Below are 20499 nucleotides of genomic sequence, written 5' to 3' on the forward strand. Positions count from 1 at the left end.
TCATTCACGTTTTAGAGGTGAAGAAACTGAGGCTCAGAAAGGAGAGGAAGTGTGATTATAAGCAGGTTGATTTCTTGCTTCTGGCTTCAATTTTTTTTTTTAATTTAAGTTTTATTTTATATTGGAGTACAGTTGATTTACAATGTTGTATTAGTTTCAGGTGTACAGCAAAGTGATTCAGTTATACATATACATATATCCATTCTTTTTCAGATTCTGGCTTCAAATTTGGATTGCCACAGATCAGGCGTTGGCAAGCTGTGGCCTGGGGGCCAAATATGGCCGGCCACTTGTTATTGTAAATACAGTCGCAATAGCGGAGTTGTTACCATAGAGATGGCATGTCGTAATAGCAGAGTTGAGTAGTTACCATAGAGATGGCATGGCTTGCAAAGCCTACAATATTTACGCTCTGGCCTTGCCATAGATTATCAAAATATACTTCTAGATGACTTTTTAATTAATTTTTTGGTAAAACACAGTTTCCCAGAAAGTACTGATTGTTCCATAAGGGTTTTAGTTCAATCTTAATTTACTTGCACAAAATATTTTTCTTCTCAGTGATGAAGATAAACTAAAGACTTGGAAGCCCAAGTTTTTGATATCAAAGGGAAAAAAAGAGAAAAATGGTGCTAAAGAATCAGAAAGGTAAGCACAAAAGTACACTTAAATTACAGCTTATCTGCTGCGATTTATACCTCTTACTAGCTGTGTGGCCTTGGGCAGGTCATTAAATTTGACTTTCAGGTTCCTCATCTACAGAATGAGAATATTAACACCTACATTATAGTACAACTGAGAGGATTAAAAGAGAAAAAGAATATGAAAATGTAAAGTGTCCCACACATTTATCTTATCATTCCTGCTTTTGGTGGACAGGGAGCAAGAGAAGAATTCTAGTCACTCCTTATCAAATGATGAAAAATTTCCAGTCTTCCTTTGGGCAGTAGGAACTTCTCCCCAGTAAGACAGAACTTAAATAATACACCAATTAGTACTTAAATGATGCTTTGAGAAGAGAAACTAGGTATCATATAGTAAGACTGATTTTCCTAAAATACAATATAATTCTAGTTATCACTACATTAGTGTTAGAAATAAAAAAGAATGTTTTATTGATTCAAGATCTCACCTTTATTCATGTGATTCAAATTCCCAGTTGGCTTGGTGGGGTGGTCATGTTTTTTACTATCTCTGATGGTCACTTAGTGCTCTGTGCTTTAGTCTTCTCAGTTGCTGGGATATGGGGCAGGAGCTGAGGCACTTCGTTTAACAAGTGTCTTGGGGAAATCCTTGTCTAAACGGTCATTGAGCTGGGAACACTGCATGGTCTGTCTGCTCTGGGAAATCTGTCTAGAAAAGTCCTACATGGGCACCCCAAAAGAAATCAGACATCAGTCTGTACCAAATTTAAACTCAGAGGATGGCATAGGATGGCCCTTCCCTTAAGTTTGTTTTCTTTAAGTTTAGACTGGATGTAATTTATTTTTCCCAAGTTGGAAAGATGTATTCCTTAGACAAGAAGAGCATCTTTCTACCTTAAACTTCACACTTCTACTTTTGCGTAGCATAACGAAACAGAATTCCAAGAGATGAAATAACAGTGAAATTGTTTACCTTCCCCACCCCAAAAAAAGCTTTCTAGTATTTTAATGTCTATACCTAAGTCTTTTTAGGAAACAATCTTCTCGTGCTTTTTTATTTCTTAAAACAAACTGATATAATGGTTTACTTTTTTTCTCAACTGAGTAAATTTGAAAATGCAATATTGAGTCTATTATTATTCCTGTAAATTGATGTATCACTTTTCTATGTGTTCTTTGTTCCTTTTTAAATGGTTTCTACCATAACTTACTCTACCAATAAGAATTACTTTCTATATTAGTGCAACCCTTTTATTATCCCTTTATTAATCAAAGATGATGACCAGTTTTCAGAGAAGTCTGGGGAAGGGTATCCCTGGTATAAAGGCATAGAAATGACAGCCCACCTTCCAAGATGTTCCATGTAGACTTTGAATGTATATGGAAAAGGGCAGCTGGAAAGGTAGGTTGGGGCCAGATTATAAAATGCCCTGTGTACCACACTAAGGAATTTGACTTTATCTTATAGGCAGTAGAGACAGATTGAAAGGTTTTAAGCAAGAGAGTGACATGATCAATTAAATTTTAGAAAGATGACTCTGGAGGAAGGTATGCAGATAGATTTGAGGAAGGAGAGGCAACAGGAAGATGGTATAAAATTAAACACATAAAATTATATCTGAATTTATCCTGAAACAGAATGAGTTTATGGCTTTGGAAGCTTAGAGTTTTATTATAATACACTTCACTCTACCTGCATATTTCTGCCTGCTTATCTCCCAGGAATTTCTTCAAAACCAAGAAGCAAAACTTAGAAAAGAACAGAATGGAAAGAGAAGAAAAACGTTTTAGAGAAAGATTCGAGGTACGTTCTCCTCTGAAAGTAAAAATTAACAATAAGAGGAATTTCTGTTTTTAAAGATTCTGTAAGTGTGTTGCACGTCTGCCTCACTGGGATTGACATGATCTTTGATTAAACATCTGATATGTTAATTTTTTCCTGATACATTTCTATATTATCATGCCTTCGTACATGCTATTTCCTCTGCCTGGAAAAACTGCTAAGTCATTCTTTAAGGCTCTGTTCAAATGTCACCCACACTTCCCTAACTCAACCAGGCAAAGTTACTCCCTCAGCACATTTCATACATCTATTATACAGTATCCATTATAACACTGATCAGGGATATTACTGTGTGTGTGTGTGTGTGTCTGTATTCTGAACTAAAGTCTTGAGTCCCTTCTGAAGAAGAGAGTTTTGTCTTGTTCAAGTTTTCCCTCCAGCTCCCAACATAAAAATGGTCACACTAAATGATCAAAAACTTCTTTCATTTAGAGTCCATAGAGCATTTTTCTATAATGGCAAGGTTCAAACACTCCTCCCTTTTGATTTCATATACTGTCACAGTGAGAATTTATTAATTTTAAGAAACATACATTGAACACCTTCCATGTACCAGACATTGGTTTGAGAGAAAGTATGCATCCTGCTCATGGAATCTGTCCAAATTACTACTTTGCCTAAAATCTTTCAAAAGTTCCCCATTGCCAAATAGATAAAGATTAGGCTTTCTCAACATGAGATATAAAGCCGTTCATGTCATGACCTTTGCTTGTCTTTCTGGTTTTATTTCCTGCCATTCTTCACCTTGCACTTTGTGCCTTGGCCACAAATTGTTCATAGTTCTCTTTCTTGAATGAACGTACACCTTTATCCTTGCCCTGCTATTTCCTTCCTCTAGGCATTTATGTGGTCCGTTCCGACTGTCTGGTGTACCCTTGCTACTTTTCTCCATGTGACTAGCTCCTGTTCATTTATGATGACCTAATCGAGGCATCTCCTCTAGGAACCCACACTTCCTGATTAAAGAAACTACATACCTATATACCTGAGCAAACCTCTAGCTTATCACAAAACATTAGCATTATTGCAATTACATGTTCATCAATTAAACTATGAGCTCCTGGAGGACAAGGGTATATTATCTATCCTTATATCCATACACAGAGCAGAATAGGAGTACCTAACACTGTGTAAATATCCAAAAACGTTTTTGGACTGAACATAGGAACATATACAAATCCCTCATAATCATTAATAAATTCTACTTGGACCAAAGCTGATTAGGGTTACTATATCTGGGAATTGTGATATGAAATGATTTACTGCAAACTGTGACGTTATTTGATTAGCTGAAAAACAAGTGTGTAACAATTACTTGTTGAAAGGACCCTACGTTCCATCTAGTGCCCCCCACTGTAGCTGGGACACTCTGTGACACTCTCATATGGGACAGAAATCCCCATTCTCATATGTACGTGAGTCTATTCTTCCTAATCACCTATGATGAGTTTCCTTGATATATCTTTAGAAAAACTATACAGTTTCAATAATTTTTATTCAGCTCAAATCACAAAATATTGGGTGCCCCATTTGTACCAGGCATTGAGGGTACAAGGATGGATAAAACTGTTTTCCATTTTCAATGTATGAGACAGTATGTTAATCAGAATCCACAATAGGGGTATATACAAAGTGCAGTTAAAATAGTAAATTATACATGGCAGTCATGAAAGTCTTCACAAAAGGTACCTAAGAAAGAAGAGTATTTCAGGCAGAGAAAACAGTAGGAGCAATGGCATGGACATATGTAAGGTACACGGCACATTCAGGCTTATCACATAGCTTGATGTGGCTTCAATAAAGGGGACAGAAACGGGGGGACGGGGAATGACGGTAGGCAAAGGACTCTGAATGTCAAACTAAGAAATGTGGATCTTACCCTGAATGAAGAGTTTCTAGGACTTTATAAAAAAAGAAGGTGACCACCTAATCAGGTTTACATTTTAAGAGATCACTGTGCATTCACAGTGAACTATGGCCTGGAAAGGGTAAGATCACTCTGTTAGGCAAAAGAAAAATTTTGTGGATTAGATCCCATTTGGTATAGGTTAATCATAATTTATCATCCAAATTCAGGACACTTCTGAGAGTGGAAGGAGGCACACTTAATCACAGTAAGTATTTATAAATAGAGACATTAACTATAAGTAGAGACTATCCCAAGCAAAGGAAGATGTTTGGCCACCCTAATTTGGTGAAGCGGACATCTGTAAATATAAGCTACATATTCTGGAACTATTATTTTCCAGTCAATGGATTTCAGTTACATTAGAAGGTGGTGTACCTGCTGATGTATGGGTTGGCTAGTTTACCACACAGAAAAAAACTCCCCTGAGGTCAGAAATCAAATTCCTCAGTTTTTTCCACAAATGCTCATCTTTAACCACCAAGCGAGAGTGGGAATTGCCCCACACATCTTTAAAATGTGTGTGCTACAGCTGTATGTATATAAGAATATATGAGCCCACCAGAGAGGAAGGGTAGAAAGAACAGCTAGAAATGCTGTGTGTAAGAAAGAATTATAAACTCTAAAGTACTACACAAAGAAAGAGGTTTTTCTCTTTCCCTCTTTTTTTTTCCTTTTTTAACTGGTCCTTTCCCAGGTTTGGTGGTGCCTTTATTACTGCAACAGTGAACGTACCATTCATGGTACTTAATTTATACCAATGTTAACACCTTCTCACCCACCAGAATTCATTCTAGTACAATTAGATAATGGGTGTGAAAACACTTTGAAAATATGTAACAATATGTAACAAACAAATGTAAGAAAGATTGTGATAATAATAAATGTACCATTATTTCCTTAAATAACTTTTCTTTCCCTGAATATCTTGCTATTATTTTCTGTCCCTTAGTCATTAGTTAACTAATTAATATCTAGCATCTTGAGTTTATTTTGAGGTTAGTATGTCTTCCGTTAATTTTGTTACAATGAAAACTATGCAAGCACATTCCGATTAGGAATTTCTCCTTTCAGTATGACAAAGAAATTACTGTCATGAACACAGCAGTGGCATGTTCCAATAATTCAAGAAATGGAATATTCGACTTGCCAATAACCCCTGGAGAAGAACTGGAAGTCATTGATATCACTGAAGAAAATCTAGTGATATGTCGCAATTCTAAAGGCAAATGTAAGTTACTGGCTTATTGCCCATAAGATTTCAATCACTGTTTTTTAAAAAAACCTCAAAGCATTATAACTTTCAGATTAGTAATAGTGATTTTTATTTCTATAGATGGATATGTGCTAATTGAACATCTAGATTTCAAGTAAGTGGCTTGATGTTATACTTTAAATAATAAATTCTAAATACATAATACATTATTATGTCTATAAGTCTCAAGGAAAGACTGTTTCATGTATTTAAATTCAGGAAAAGTTTTTCAATATGCAATGCCCTATTCTGTAAGGATTACTTGCAAGAGACTATTTTTGTGTCTGCCGCTCCTGAGGTTATCAAACGTCTCTACGGAGCATATTTATAAGCATTTTAAAGGAGCATAAAAGTATTAAACTGGGGGCTTCCCTGGTGGCGCAGCAGCTGAGAGTCCGCCTGCCGATGAAGGGGCTGCGGGTTCATACCCCGGTCTGGGAGGATCCCACATGCCGCGGAGCGGCTGGGCCCGTGAGCCATGGCCGCTGGGCCCGCGCGTCCGGAGCCTGTGCTTCGCGGCGGGAGAGGCCACAATGGTGAGAGGCCCGCGTACCGAAAAAAAAAAAAATTAAACTGGATAAAAAATTCCCCTGAAATCTCCTACTCACTATTCCATGGACCTGTATTTCAAAATGTTTGTCTATTTTTCTTTTTTCTCAGGCATGAAGTTTAGTCACCTTAGGAAGATCAAGATCAAATGGTACAGCCTGCACAAGTGAGAACTCGTTCTAAGGTCTCAGTCCTGCCTCACATCAGTTTACGTGTCAGCATGAGATGGTGGAATCTGTGGAAACTTTCATCAGGAATTTAGAGGAGAAAAACAAACCCTCCACATTTAGATGCAGATTTTGCTCCTAAGCAGTTATCTTTCAATGTCTATTTCAGTATCTATTTCACTGCTGGCTCAAGAGAATGTGAAACAGTGTGTGTTGGCATTCCAGCACGTGTTTAATGAGCCATGTCCAAAGTCAGAAATCACGCCTTATGGCACCTAGCCAGTTGTGCAGATGGTTAGTTTGCTTCTAATGCTTCTAATGTTAGTACACGAGTGTTTATAATTTCTAGACGATGTTGTGCGTTTAAACTGGGTGTAATTTAATTCTGAAAAGTAAATAGTATAACCAACATCTTTTAAATATTCCGATTTAAGGTATCATCTCAAAGCAGAAGGACATTTATATACCAGCTTTGTCACAAAACTAAAATCAGACAAATGCTGCCCAAAATTGGTTTCTTTGGGAATAGTATGCTGAAAAGTAGTTTTTTCCTAAATTCACCCAACATTTTGAGAATTGCCTAAATATATTTAATAAAATTTAAATAATACATATGCTGTTATCAGTTTAAAATAACCATTTTACTTATTTTAAACAACAGAATATTATTTTGCTTATGCCCAAATTATCTATTAAAATAATTCACAGGTATTTTTACTTACAGAAAGTAAAGAAACATAAATAATCTGAGCCGTAAATAACATTCTATTTTTCAGATGATGTACACTGCCTGTTAGGGTGATCCTGCCCTTCAAGGGTATGATACGTGGCTTCATCCTTTATACTGTGAGACTATTTTTTAAGCTTCTATATTTTTTTATCTTCTTTTTCTTGTTCCAAATGGCACGTGTCAATAAAGGCCAAGCTTATTCTAGAAGACAGGGATCAAAAGTATTCATAAAGTTTAGAGAGGAAGATAGGTACAGAGGTTATTACAATAACAATTATAACACACAACATACAGGTGACACTGAAGCTTGGCCTTTAAACACATATATTTGTTAGACAAGACACAGAGATGGAAAAATGCATGCTCTGCCTGGTGACCAGGAAGAAATTCAAGGTAAAAGGACTACAGTGTATCTGATAGGAAATGGCAAGTGCTAGAATGGGGTAAGTCAGGGCTAGAATGTGACAGAGTTCACTTGGACTTTTTTTCCTTTAGAGAGTAGGAAGCATTCAAAGGTCTTAAGCAGGAAGACAATGCCAGGTGTCCGGAAAAAAAAAGGAAAATAAAATCATGGCAATATGGGTGAAAGATTATGGATGACAGATTAGAACGAGAGGAGACTAGTTAATTTTGCAATATTTTGAGGCGTTAAGACCAGTAGACCTTAAGACAGCAGCAACAGAAATATATAGTTTCAGGAGCCCCATTAGAGGTAGAAGTGAGAGAGAAAAGGAATTAGGAAGTGACACTGAGATTTCTTTTCTGGGAGATGAGATTAAGGCTGGCACCAAAGAAAGACTTCTTAGAATATATTTCTGCTTGGACCCCCCCCCCCCGGATTGAATTTACTTCTCAGTGAGAGGCCGGGCAACCGGGCAACAGCAGCCCTCTCCCACACTGTGGGCACGGTAGAAGAGGACGACACGGGACAGGTATGGCCCATGGGCAAAGCCAGAGGGAGTACCGGGCTGTTGAGCAGACACCATTCCTGCAATAATCGTGTACAAACGAGGATCAAAACCCACATAGCACACTTGCCACCGCACCAAAACATGACGTATCTTAAATCCTGAGGTGGCAGGGGGACTACATTTTACCTGACATAGGTTTGTCCCATGCACATTCCATCACATCACATGGTCTCTTATTCTAATTCCATGACTCAGCTCTGTGTCTCCATTTCCTCATCAGTAAAGCAGGGCTACTAACACTCACCTTGTCTACTTCTCAGGGTTGTTGTCAGGCTGTAATGTAATAATATAAATAAAAGTGTCCTAAAATCCTTAATACAAAACACTAAGTGTTGTTATTTTTAGTACCTGGACTTTTCTGAAGTTGGAAGATGCTGAACACAAAAACAGGTTTTTGAAATTCAAAGGTTAAGACTTGAAAGAATGGCTAGGATGTAATAATTTTACATAGATATACTTAACAGGCTTTTGAAACTGAACACTTTTCTATGTTTTTTGAAGTATAAACCATTTGGTCTAACATAAACTAGTACCTAATTACTATTTATTGATATGGAATACATTTTTAGGAAGAACATTCCATCCACATCGAAGTAGTTGTTTCTGTTTTGCTATCAGCCACATTTCTTCCATTCTTTAAATCACGGCACTGAAACTAAACTTCATACACTATTAATCTACAAGGTTCTTTAATGCAAACATTATAACTAAAGTTTCAGTAATGGCTCAAGCAAATGTCATCTGTCTCCTAGAAACCCTCATCTAGCAGAACATTTCAATGGAAAAACTGTCTATTTTACTGTTTAATTTTGCATAAAAAGAAATCATTAAAGATGAGAACACTCTGTGGATAAAAGACAGCTTACAAAGGGACTTGACCCTAACAGAGGCTTCCACTGGGCCTCTCATTCATTTATAGGCCGGGCCACCAGCAACCTGTTAACATGCACCACCAAAGCTGTCCCTTCCTCCTTCTGAGTACCTCTGACACACTTGGTCTTCCAAGTCGACATAGCTTTCTCTTGAGCAGGGCCTCTCCCGCACATGTTCAGAACTTTTAAAACATAGATTCTGAGGGGAAGAAGAGGAAGGGCAAAAAGTCAATATATAATGACAAATTCCTAAGAAGTGGTTGTTTCTGGGTAACAGGGTTTGGATGATTTTTTTCAGCTTCTTCAAACTTCCTACTCAGATTTCCTACGATAAGCATGTATTACCCATACAATTTAGGAAATAAAGGAAAAAAAGTATTCACTAATAAAAACAAATCTGTTCTTCTAAGTTTGAATAAAGCAAATTGAAATCTTATATAGCTTGACTTTGATGTGTTTTTAATGAGAGCTAGCATATATTTTTCAAAAAGTTGCTTTTAGATATATAAATATGGGAGGTGACCATCATAAGCACATAGGACCACATCTACATTGCTTGTTCTCTATTCTCAGCAGCCTTCAGTGTAAAATTTTGTTGTAAACCTGAGGTCTTCTATGGTAAGCAGAATTTTGGCCTCCGTGATCTCCGTGTCCTGGTTTTAATACCTGTAGATATGTTAATGTGACTTGTAAAAAAGGGACTTTTTATAGATGAAATTGTTTGCTACCCAGCTGGCCTTAAATAGGAAGGTTATCGAAGTGAGCCCTATTTACTAGCATGGGCCCTTACAATCAGAAGAGGAAGGCAGAAGAGTCAGCCAGAGATATAGTGAAGAAGAGGCAGGCGACATTTGAAGCATAAGCCCCCTGTCACTGGCTTTGAAGGTGAAGGGAGCCATGGACCAGAGAATGATGCTGGTCTCTAGAAGCTACAAGCCAAACCCAGAAAGGAAATGGGACTGCAATCCCACAGCAGCACAGAACTAAATTCACCACCAACTCGAATGAGCTTTGAAACAGACTCTGCCCCAGAACCATGCCCTACCAATGCTTTGGTTTTCAGCCTGTGTAACTTGATGCAGAAACACCAGCTAATAAGCCCACCGAACTTCTGACTCACAGAACTGTGAGACAATAAATTTGTGTTAAGTCACTAAGTTTGTAGTAACTTCTTATGGCAGCAATAGGAAACTAATACAATGGCTGAAGTTAGAAACTACAGTGTACAACAAGGAAGACAAAAGTGGGCAAAGATGGTATGGAATCTCCAAGGAATCACAGGAAGCAAAGTTCTACTACAATGGCTTTGTAACTATTAATTGAGTTGCAGAATATTAGCTTAACGACTGAACAGAAACAAAACAGCTTTCAAATTAACCAGAGACTTTAATTTGATTTTGTGAAAAAAGCTTATAAGTAATCAGATAGGCTGCTTTTCTCTTTTGTGTTTGTTACCTATGAGTTTGTACAGTGCAAGTATTAACTAGGGAGAACCTATAACTACGAAATGCTGTGTAATTCAAGAAGACATCTTTACCACACAGTTGCTGGAAGACGTTCTTCCCACTGATCATTTAACACTCACAAAAAATACATAACAAACAAAACTGAACTTTGAATCTATGGTTATTAAAACACAAAAGCACTAAGAGTCTGGTCTTTTTTCCCCTTCCTGAAATGAATTATAGAAAATGATCCCAATTTCAACAGTTAAAAAAATTATTTTAATAGATATGTAATCAAGTGCTTCGGTGGGTAAGTAAGTGCATCAGCCTATGGGATTTTTTTTTCCAAAGATGGGCTAAGAAAGAATGAATGCAAAGTGTTCTTGAAAATTTTCTGAACAATTAATATCCAATCTTACATTTTCTTATGATTGTCTGACAACCTAATGGCTGTCAACTTTCAGTTTTGTTTGTTGCACTCAAAAAGTCACTGTATGATATTTAAGCATACATGATACAGAACACATTCTTCCTAAAACATTAAGATTACTATGCTTAGAGTTCACAGTTCTCTAACAATTTTACATTAAACACTCAAAACATCATACAACCATAGATATTTGTGAATAGTCTGGAGAGAAAGCTGTATTTTGGTACATTAAGGCATCTTCAGCCAACAGTTTAAGAAGTTCTGAATATCTGCTGCAACAAAAGACAAATTTGATATTTGGATGTTCGATACTTTAAAGAAATTTTTAAAGTCCCTTAAAATAAGAATACCATAATTTGTGAAACTGTGGTCTTAAACATTTTTACCACTATATTCTTACCACATAAGACTTACCTAAAATCAAGATACTCATCCTATCAGTATCAAAGATATCTATTAAAAAAAAGGAAGGGATTTACATTAAATATGATGATAAACCCTGTATTTTAAGCAAGGGCCTTCAGTTTCTCACACACATCTGTGAGGTAGGTTATTATCCACATTTTGTAGATTAAAAAAACTAAATGAGGTTAAATGACTTGCTGCTGTCAAGCAGCCAAACTGAGAATCAGATTCAAAATTAGATTTTGTTCTTTGCTCCGCATTATTTCTTTCCTTTACAAACTTTTTAAAGGGTTGAAATATAAAGATTGCTATTCATTGCATTCATTTTAAAAACACGAAAAGGCAGCCATACTTTTACCAAGGTGACTTTAAAAAGTGAAACAACATAAAACAAACAGAAAAACACATTTAGTGAACAATTTCTGACAATGATAGTGAGGTCTGGCCAAAGGAACCTGAAAACAAACAGGCAAAAGCAAACAATGTGACCGTTTGTGGAGGACAGATTTAAGGAAAAATGAGAGGAATTAGGGAAAAAACAGTTTAAACAAGTTTTTGACTAATTATTAGTTCTACAACTCAAGAGAAAAGGCACAATTAATTAAGGTGTTTTTGTTTTTTTAGTGGATCTGTTTTTTCCATCTTAGGAAAATGTTATCTGTCTAGAAAAATGGACTTTCTTTGTAACAAAACTTAAAAAGGACTTTTAGCTGTGAAAAATGCATGCTTAAATTAGCAGCAAAAATTAAATATGCAGTTATCCTTGGCTAGAATGTTCCTATTCCTTCCTTGAAATTTTTTTTTCTTCAGTCTTTTTTTTAATACATCTTTATTGGAGTATAATTGTTTCACAATACTGTGTTAGTTTCTGTTGCCCAACAAAGCGAATCAGCCATGTGCACACACATGTCCCCACATCCCCTCCCTCTTGAGCCTCCCTCCCATCCTTCCTTGAAGTTTTAAATCGACACAAAGTAGCAAACAGCGAATTAAAGAATTCCCACTGTATGAACCTTGTCAACATTCTCTGTATGTTCAAAAGAGTTGTCATGCTAGGATATTCTATAAGCACTTCACTTTTTTCCTGGAAAGAGCATTCTGCTCTCGGATTTCCTTAATTGCACTTTTTCAAATGTAACTTAAATTTACTTACCCTGCTTGTCCAAATAACCACGAGCTACTTCCATAACATCTGAGCTGCTTGACCTATAAACGGTAGTTACCAAAAGACACATACACAATCACGGCTGCAAACTGGCGTTGCTATGCAGGCTGGCAGTAAACATTAACATTGGCTCATGAAATTAATACAGCCCCGCAGTCTAACTTCTAGACCCAGCCTGATTCTCATCAGGTTATGACTGAAAAAGTTTAATTAAAACTCAGCATAGTCTAGACTGTGGGTCCTGTTCTTTATGTTATTACTGTCCAGTGGCATCAAATGCATTATAATTATTATATTTATGCTGGTAAGGATGCCAGCAACTTGCTTAAATAAGATACACTTTTAAAAGCTCAAACATAAATTACATTTCAAATTTTTATAAGGTTTAAAAGACTCCATATCAAGCCAATAATAATTAGGTAGTTTGTGAATAGAAATATACTCTATGAAAATAGCATCTTATCATCTAATATGCATATAAAATGAAAAATTATCAATCTGTATATGAAATTTAGATAAGCCTAATTTAGATTAATAGTCAAAAACTATGATAATTTAAGATAGGAGTTGGGGCTAGTTTTACTTTCTAAAAAAATCTTTGCTATGAGAATCATATAAATAAAGTTAAAGGAAGAATCATGTCCTAAAAAGTTTCTTCAGTATTTTTTAAGCACCCTCAATAACTTAGAAGTACTTAACAAAAATCAATATGCTAATCATAAATACTTACGATAATTACATCTAGTTAGTACAATCAACTGGTTCAAATAATTAAACTAAAAAATATTCAGTTAAGACTACTTCATGTCACTCTAAGACTTGAAAGCAATACATCTTTATTTTATTACTCAATTATGCAGATATTTCAGTGATTCAGACTGTTTTCCCCCAGAGGAAGGGGGCATATAAAGAGCAGTGATCATCACTGAACACTTGTATGGCATTAAAGCCTTGTGAAGAGCTTTCTGGTCCTGCTTTCTCATCTGGAAAATCGTTAACTCACAAGGTTACTGTAACGTATTAAATAAGTTAATAGACGATATGGAGGGTCTCTGGATCTAAAAATCACTATTAAAATGTATGGAACACTTCCATCACTCCAAATTAGTAATCTTTTGCTTTATGGCAAGTACACATGACATTTGAACATGTTTGGTTTTCTGGATGATTTTTACCATTTGTATTCCAGGGAGGCAGCTGTATTTAGAAAAATATTTTAGTATATACCTTCAAAACACCTCGCCAAACAAATACAGACCATTCGCACTAGTATAAAATCTCTAAACGTGTAAAAAATGATCACTAATACACATCATATGAAAAGGCAGAGAAGACCGAACTTTAAAGCTGAAAGGTAACTCGGAAGTCTTTTAATCTATCCCTCCCACTTTAGAGGTTACAAAAATGAGGCCCAACACAGGATGTGACTTACAGACAGATTGCACAGATCCCTCATCCAGAATTTTAGAGTTTCTGAGAACTATTATTAAAGTACATTCCCTATTTTCAAAGTCACAGGGTGACAGAATGATCAGGTAAAGGAGTGCCAAATTGAAAACGTGGAGGTCTTTAAAAAGAAAGAAAAACAGACAAAACTGTGAACACGTCTAGCATTTAGATACTGAGATTTCACAGCCATTAACAGGATTTAAATTATTAACCAGTGAATAGACAAACATGCAGTGTCTATGGTAGGCACATTCCAAGATCTTGTATTTTATAAATGGAAGGTGCATTGCTTATATTAACTCAATATACTGTACATTTACAGATAAATCCAAATAGTCAACAAATCTGTAACAGTTGTCTATGATTATCGTCTCAATTACGTCTCATCTAATAAAAAATCAATCTGTATTCCCTGAGTACAAACTGGCTAGGGAATAAGAGAAAGCAAGCCCAGGATTCTGTAACTGTCCCAGGAAACCTATTTGCAGAAAGGGGAGAATTGTCTGTACTACATATGGCCAATTCCCTGACATGGAATACTGTTATTTCTGAATAATTTAGGCTCTTGGATTCTCTTTATAGCTGGCAAGTATCAAGGAATGCAAACACTAGCGGTTACAAAAGTGTCTCAAAAATTTGTTGATGAAAACAAAAGCCCAACTTATAATAGTTTGCCTCCCTCCCTCCCAACATATCTAATTTGGGATGTTGTTTGTTCCTTCATTAAAGAATAACAGGAATTCGATCTAAATATGGTGTTCTATATATAAAAGTATTTAGAAAATGTTCACTGACTATACTTTCTGAAAGTAAGAATCAATGTTATTGACTCATTACCCATAGAGCCATAAGCATTAGTTACTAGTCTCTTAGACAATTTTTAGAAGTAATCTTGTTTAAGGTTTTTCAGTTCTCCATTCAACACAAAAAAGAATAAATTTTGCTCTCCACAAAATACCACAACCTGATTAAGAAAATCAAGGTGCTATGAAACAAGTTGTAGACATATAAAATTCTACTAATCCAGCATTCGCTCAAGATGAATATGTCTACAGGCTAAAATGGAATTATTCTGATTTTGAACCAGATTCTCTCCAATAACTGATAAGGGAAAAGGAAATCTTATTCTTATCTACCCATTATGGCAACCTGGTACAATAATTTTCTTAAAATAGTATTTTTCAAATATGTTTTTTCCCAGGGGATGGTAAGTTTAAAACCATGTTTACATTAATCTGGGCAAAGCAGGATTAAACAAAGTTAAACGGTTTTCTTTTTTTCACAGAAGGACTGGTCAAAGGCTTTATGCCCGCATCCTTTGTCATCTTCAAGCAGGAGAGTAACATGCATCATTTTCCAAGCTTTGCTCAATGAAACCCCTTTTCTACAGAGCATCTGACAGAATGCAGTTTGGGAAATGCTGTTCTAGAACCAGTGTGGACTCCATTTCCATGATATAGCTAAGACTTTATCTATCTGTAGCCTAATAATAGAAGCTCTCCTCCAGAATCTTAACATGAAGAAACTGTTCCTACCCCAGGTCTGTCTACCACATACCATATCCACAATTACCCAGTTTACAAGACTGAAATGTGGGAATTTAGCAACTGATTTCTTTCCCTCTCCCTGCTCATTAGCAACAAAGAGCCTCCTATGAAAATGTTCTAGCCCTGTTATGCTGGGCTGAGCCTCCTGTAATCTTCTCTCTACAAACAAACAAAGTACTACGCCATCTACATTCACAGAAGAGCTGTGCTCTAAAACCTTAAGGACACAAGAACCCAAACTGTGACCCTTGGTTCTCCTAAAATTCAACAGATGGCTATCAAAATGTAGATATTCATAAATACTGGCAAGAATGAGAAAATAGTAAATAACTTCTTAACTCTTAAAAAACATGACAGTCATCCATTTAAAGCAATTTTGATATAAGTTTCTAACATTTGATTCATTAGACTAAAGAAGCTAAAATGCCACTGGATTCCTTCCTACCGTTTCTCTGTCTTCAAAATTGTTAGGGATTTTGTCCTTGGGAATAAGGAATCAGATTAATTCCTTATTTTGAAGGTCACCCCATTCATAGGCAAGTATTATGAGGTGGCCCTGTTTTTCCCTAAAGAAGTATTTACACATTTGTTGAGGCCAAAATTATGCCATACCTATATGCAGCAGGACTGCTTTTCCCTATAAAAATATTCACAAAAAAGTATCCTTCGATGCCACTAGGTGGCAATCTTTCAAAGGTTTAAACTTCACACATCTTAACTGCCTGCAACCCCACCCTCTTTCCCAAATTGGCTAATAAGGATTCCTTGTATTTTGATATTAAGAAGTCAGGCTTAAAAGTTATATAACACCATTTTTAAAAAGTTCTGCAAAACAATATGATGTGACACACCGCAAACTCCTGACTCAACGCTCTTTAAAGAAAGACAGACATACTTGTCTTTCATAAACACAAGAGAAATCTGGTCTAACATTCTCATTTGCTTCTTGGTAGAAAACACATTATTTTTGGCAAAGAGAAACCTGTCAAGGCAATGTCACTTTTTGTTTTCAAGAGCTTAATCTTTTATAGGGTAAGTCAGGTGAATGAGATTGTTAATTATAACATATTAGACAAGACAAATGAATAAATACAAATTCGATAAATTATACATAATTTTAAAATTAAATATTTTTACTAAAACAAAATATAATCAATGGGCTCTTATCTACCCTGCTGTATATAGGTTGTTTGTTTTTTTAAAAGCCTTAAAAAAACCTGCACATAGCCAAAAAAAAAAAAAGTTTGGTTTTTCATTTAAAAGCACTGGTGCGAATACATATATGTATATATGTAAACAACACATACATTTATTCAAGAGAGAATTTTTTTAATGTTTAAGGCTTCCCTGCCCTACCAGGTTCAAAAGTGAAAGTCACAGCCTACCAAACTTTGGAAGAAGTACACAAAAGCCCTTAGGGCCAGAACAGTGTTTCAAACTGGATGGCTAGCAACCAAGATATAGAAGAAAGAAAGAGAACCAGAAAAGGTTTCAAAGCTGAGTCAATCAGCCACTAAGGATCAAACAATAAACAAAGACAAAGGTGACTAGGGAAGGTGAGGGAGGGGGGTGAATACAGTAACAAACTTCTGATGAATAATTAGCATTATGGGATGCAACAGGACACACACATACACACGGCTCCACACCACCACACACAATAAGAGATCAAAGATAAGAGTCCTCTTTTAGAGACTGTTGACATTTTGCTTTGTTTCATTTAACTGTCTATTTTATCATGCTTGGTGAAGTACAAAAATAAATAATAGAGTGAAAAAGAATCTGAGAAACGTAGATTTTGAAGGCATGTTGTAAAATGATATAAGTTTATGAAAAAGACAAAGGTGGTTGTAATTCCGTATGTTCCAGTACTGAGTAGAACCTTGAAGGCTCTTAAATATGTTATTCGGGAAAATCTCGAGATAAAACCTCTAGTTGGTTATAGCTGTTTTTAAGGAACCTGGAAATGACCGTTACCTGTTTCAGGACCACAGCCCTTCTGTTTAACACTGGGCAACATTTGCAAAAACTGCTAGCAGAACTTGGTTTCTGAAATTTGGGGGGCTGGCTCTTAAGATTTCAAAATTTAATTACTATCTTACTAATGTTTGGGCTATTTTTTTAATCTTCTTGTGCATAAACACAGCTTAAAGCCTGCTGAAATTTAGGAAGCAAACTGGATTTATCTACACTAAATAGTAAAGCAAGAAGATGTTGCCAACCCACCCTTTGACTGAGATGGTTTACCAGTAAAGGTGTATTAATCATCTGTAGTGAATCCACAATTTTAGATTAACAATAATCTTCATCAATGTTCACGTATTAAAGATACTACCTATGTAAATTTATCATAGGCAGAACAGAATTACAGATATCTACAGTAAATGAAATGTCAGACTTTTACGTTTTCAGTCATTTCAGTGGCGTTGAGCGTCCCCTGGAGATAGTCACAGCTCTCAACCAGTACTGCAGAGTATGTGATATCCATAAGTAAAACAATAATTTAAAGAATATATCTGATTTTCACAGTGCAAAAACAGAAAGATAGAAACTAAGGAAAGATCATCAACGGGCTAAAGTAGTGATCAGACTGGCACACATTTCAAAAAAATCCATGGTGTGACTGCCCAGGCGAGGTGGAACTGAAGACGATGTGCTTCCGATCAGGGAGCCCGAGAGGGAGCCAGAGAGCAAATGGCTCTCCGCAGTTACAGAATCCAAACTGGATCGCGGTCTGTGTAAGCCAGCAGCAGAGCAGGACCGCTGGGGCGTTGAGGAGCCAGACCTCTGCTCCACCACCTCATCTGAAATGGACCAAAGAAGAGCAATTTATATGAAACGTATATTTGCCCGAGCCCTTCCTATGAAGATACCTTATTCAGAATATTAAGTAAACACATCTGAGCAAGGGCAACCTGACAGCAAATGTCATGTTTCAGTGTTTTGGGAGCAGGGGTGGCAAAAGCTCTTCCCTCCCACAACGTAACAGACATCACTCACCAATCTCAACACTCCCGTACGGTCAAAATGGGACTCCTAAATCCTTCTCAACATAGTATTCGACAGTAACCTTGAAATCAAACTGATATCCCTTTCAGTTGAAGAAAGCACACCTTTGGAGGATTATTTTCTTGCGTTGTATCAATAGAAAAAAATCATTAAGATAAAAACAAAAGTTACCATTGCACTGATCCTTCAGCGTACATTGCAACTGCCTAGGGGAAGGGGCAAGGGAAATCTTGTTTAAAAGGCAGATTCCCAGTTTCCCAGGACCCATCTCCAGAGATTCTGATTTGCTAGGTCTGGGAGAGTTCCTAAGAATCCTCTTTTTAATAAGAACTCTGGGTAATTTTGATGAAGGTGGTCTGGGGACCATATAAACACAGCTATAGCTGATGGCAGTTTAAGAATGAAGTTTAAATGCTGTTGAAAACAACTTCCCTAACTATGCACTCCGTTTTCCTCTGGTTCCATCCAGCGGTGGACTCTTGGTTTATTCTGCTTGTATCCCACTTGGGCCCCTGCGTGGAATAAGCACATTTGCTCAGCCAGGTTTGACTCTTGGCACACACGAGGTCCTTGGACATGACCACCTCCGTTGACTCCTCTGCCTCCTGGATGGCCATGGGCACCAAAATCCAGCCCAAATCTCAGGAAAGGCCTATCTGGATACCTTGGCCACCCAAGATGAAAGAAGCTGATGAAGAATGAAGTTTAGATATTGTAATGTTTACTGATAAAAGATGAATGGAGAAGTGTGACAAAGAATCTAACAACATCAACTAATTTTAGGTAAAAAGTTGCTTTCCTGTTGTTCCTTACTTTTCTCCACAGGCAACACTACAAATGACTTTTTTTATGCCAAGGAAGCACTTCTTTTGGAGAAGTGCTAGATTAGAGATTTTCCACGTCTTCAATCCTCTTTGTTTCACTTACATTTTTAGTTAAGACTAGATTACTTAAAAACCGGTATAGAAGACCTACCCACCATGTCTTTGAGATGGTTTAATATCTTGTCAACTAGTGCCAAGTTTTATCTTCTCAGAGCTCATGCCTGCATGGCTTCCTTACCATCAATGCTTTTAAAGTCCAAAAGATAGCTTCTATTGTCAACTAGGTACAGCTGTAAGCTCATTTTCACATAATTGCCAGTCACTGGATTTCTTCTTCTTACACGTAGATGGTATGCATTCACTACCTAAAATGAAAAATCTTTAAGGAAAAACATTCGAAATAACAAACTGCAAAATATCTCCCTTATTCTTATTGCAAAGAATAATATCAAAACAAATAACTGATAGAGGTGGGGTAGAGAGGGAATTCCTGAATGATCTTTTTTTTTTAACATTACATAGTAGTTTAGTATTTATTTAATCCCACTAACAGTACTGTGTACAACAGTTAAAATTCAAAGGGAACTCAGAGACTCTAGAGAGTCCGGCCTTCTTTCCAGATATGCCTCCACTCTAAACCATCAGTAATATTTTGGTTGCCCAAAGGTATCAACTTGGATACCTTTACCTATGAATATAGAATAGACAGAAAAAGGACAAATAACATGTCAATGGTTTGAATCAGGAACTGTTAACAGGTACTGCCACGAAATTTAAGTATCGTAGTAATCTCGTAAAGAAGATACTGTTTGCCTTTTGAAGATAATAAAACCGCAACTCAGATAAAGAAGATTCTGGTTTTCAAAACATCTTATCAAATTAGTTCCAAAAATTTCTCAGTAAGAATTTTTTGCTTTTGCTTTTGTTTTCTTTTACGCGGGCCTCTCACTGTTGTGGCCTCTCCCATTGCGGAGCACAGGCTCCGGACGCGCAGGCTCAGCGGCCATGGCTCACGGGTCCAGCCGCTCCGCGGCATGTGGGGTCTTCCCGGACCGGGGTATGAACCCGTGTCCCCTGCATCGGCAGGCGGACTCTCAACCACTGTGCCACCAGGGAAGCCCCTCAGTAAGAATTTTAAAGACATTAACATCTCCTTTTAAACTAAATAAAACTGCTTCAGAAAAGGGAGATCTGTTTTTTTTAATGGTTTTAAGGAAATATTATTTTGTTTATTCATTCCAGGTACAAATAATGAAATAAAAACATGTCAAATGAATATTCACATGAT

The 20499-nt window shown here is 36.6% G+C and overlaps 2 protein-coding genes across 3 annotated transcripts in view; one reads left to right on the top strand and one right to left on the bottom strand.

The window, feature by feature from the left end:
* FYB2 (FYN binding protein 2) overlaps window positions 1–8554 on the top strand; it is an 84855-nt gene extending 76301 nt beyond the window's left edge. The window contains 5 exon segments of the mRNA XM_060305037.1: window positions 562–647; window positions 2354–2448; window positions 5468–5624; window positions 5730–5763; window positions 6309–8554. Of these exon segments, the coding sequence (XP_060161020.1) occupies window positions 562–647; window positions 2354–2448; window positions 5468–5624; window positions 5730–5763; window positions 6309–6321 (385 nt within the window). The 3' untranslated portion in view covers window positions 6322–8554.
* PRKAA2 (protein kinase AMP-activated catalytic subunit alpha 2) overlaps window positions 3964–20499 on the bottom strand; it is a 71106-nt gene continuing 54570 nt past the window's right edge. For both annotated transcript variants that reach the window (XM_030870283.2, XM_030870284.2), the window contains exons 8-9: window positions 19450–19576; window positions 3964–18182 (exon numbers count right to left, since the gene is read on the bottom strand). In XM_030870283.2, coding sequence (XP_030726143.1) covers window positions 17944–18182; window positions 19450–19576 — 366 coding nt within the window. In that variant the 3' untranslated portion in view covers window positions 3964–17943. The remainder of the gene's footprint in view (window positions 18183–19449; window positions 19577–20499) is intronic.

This window comes from Globicephala melas, chromosome 1 (assembly GCF_963455315.2).
Source record: "Globicephala melas chromosome 1, mGloMel1.2, whole genome shotgun sequence".
In the NCBI taxonomy this organism is placed as follows: Eukaryota; Metazoa; Chordata; class Mammalia; order Artiodactyla; family Delphinidae; genus Globicephala; species Globicephala melas.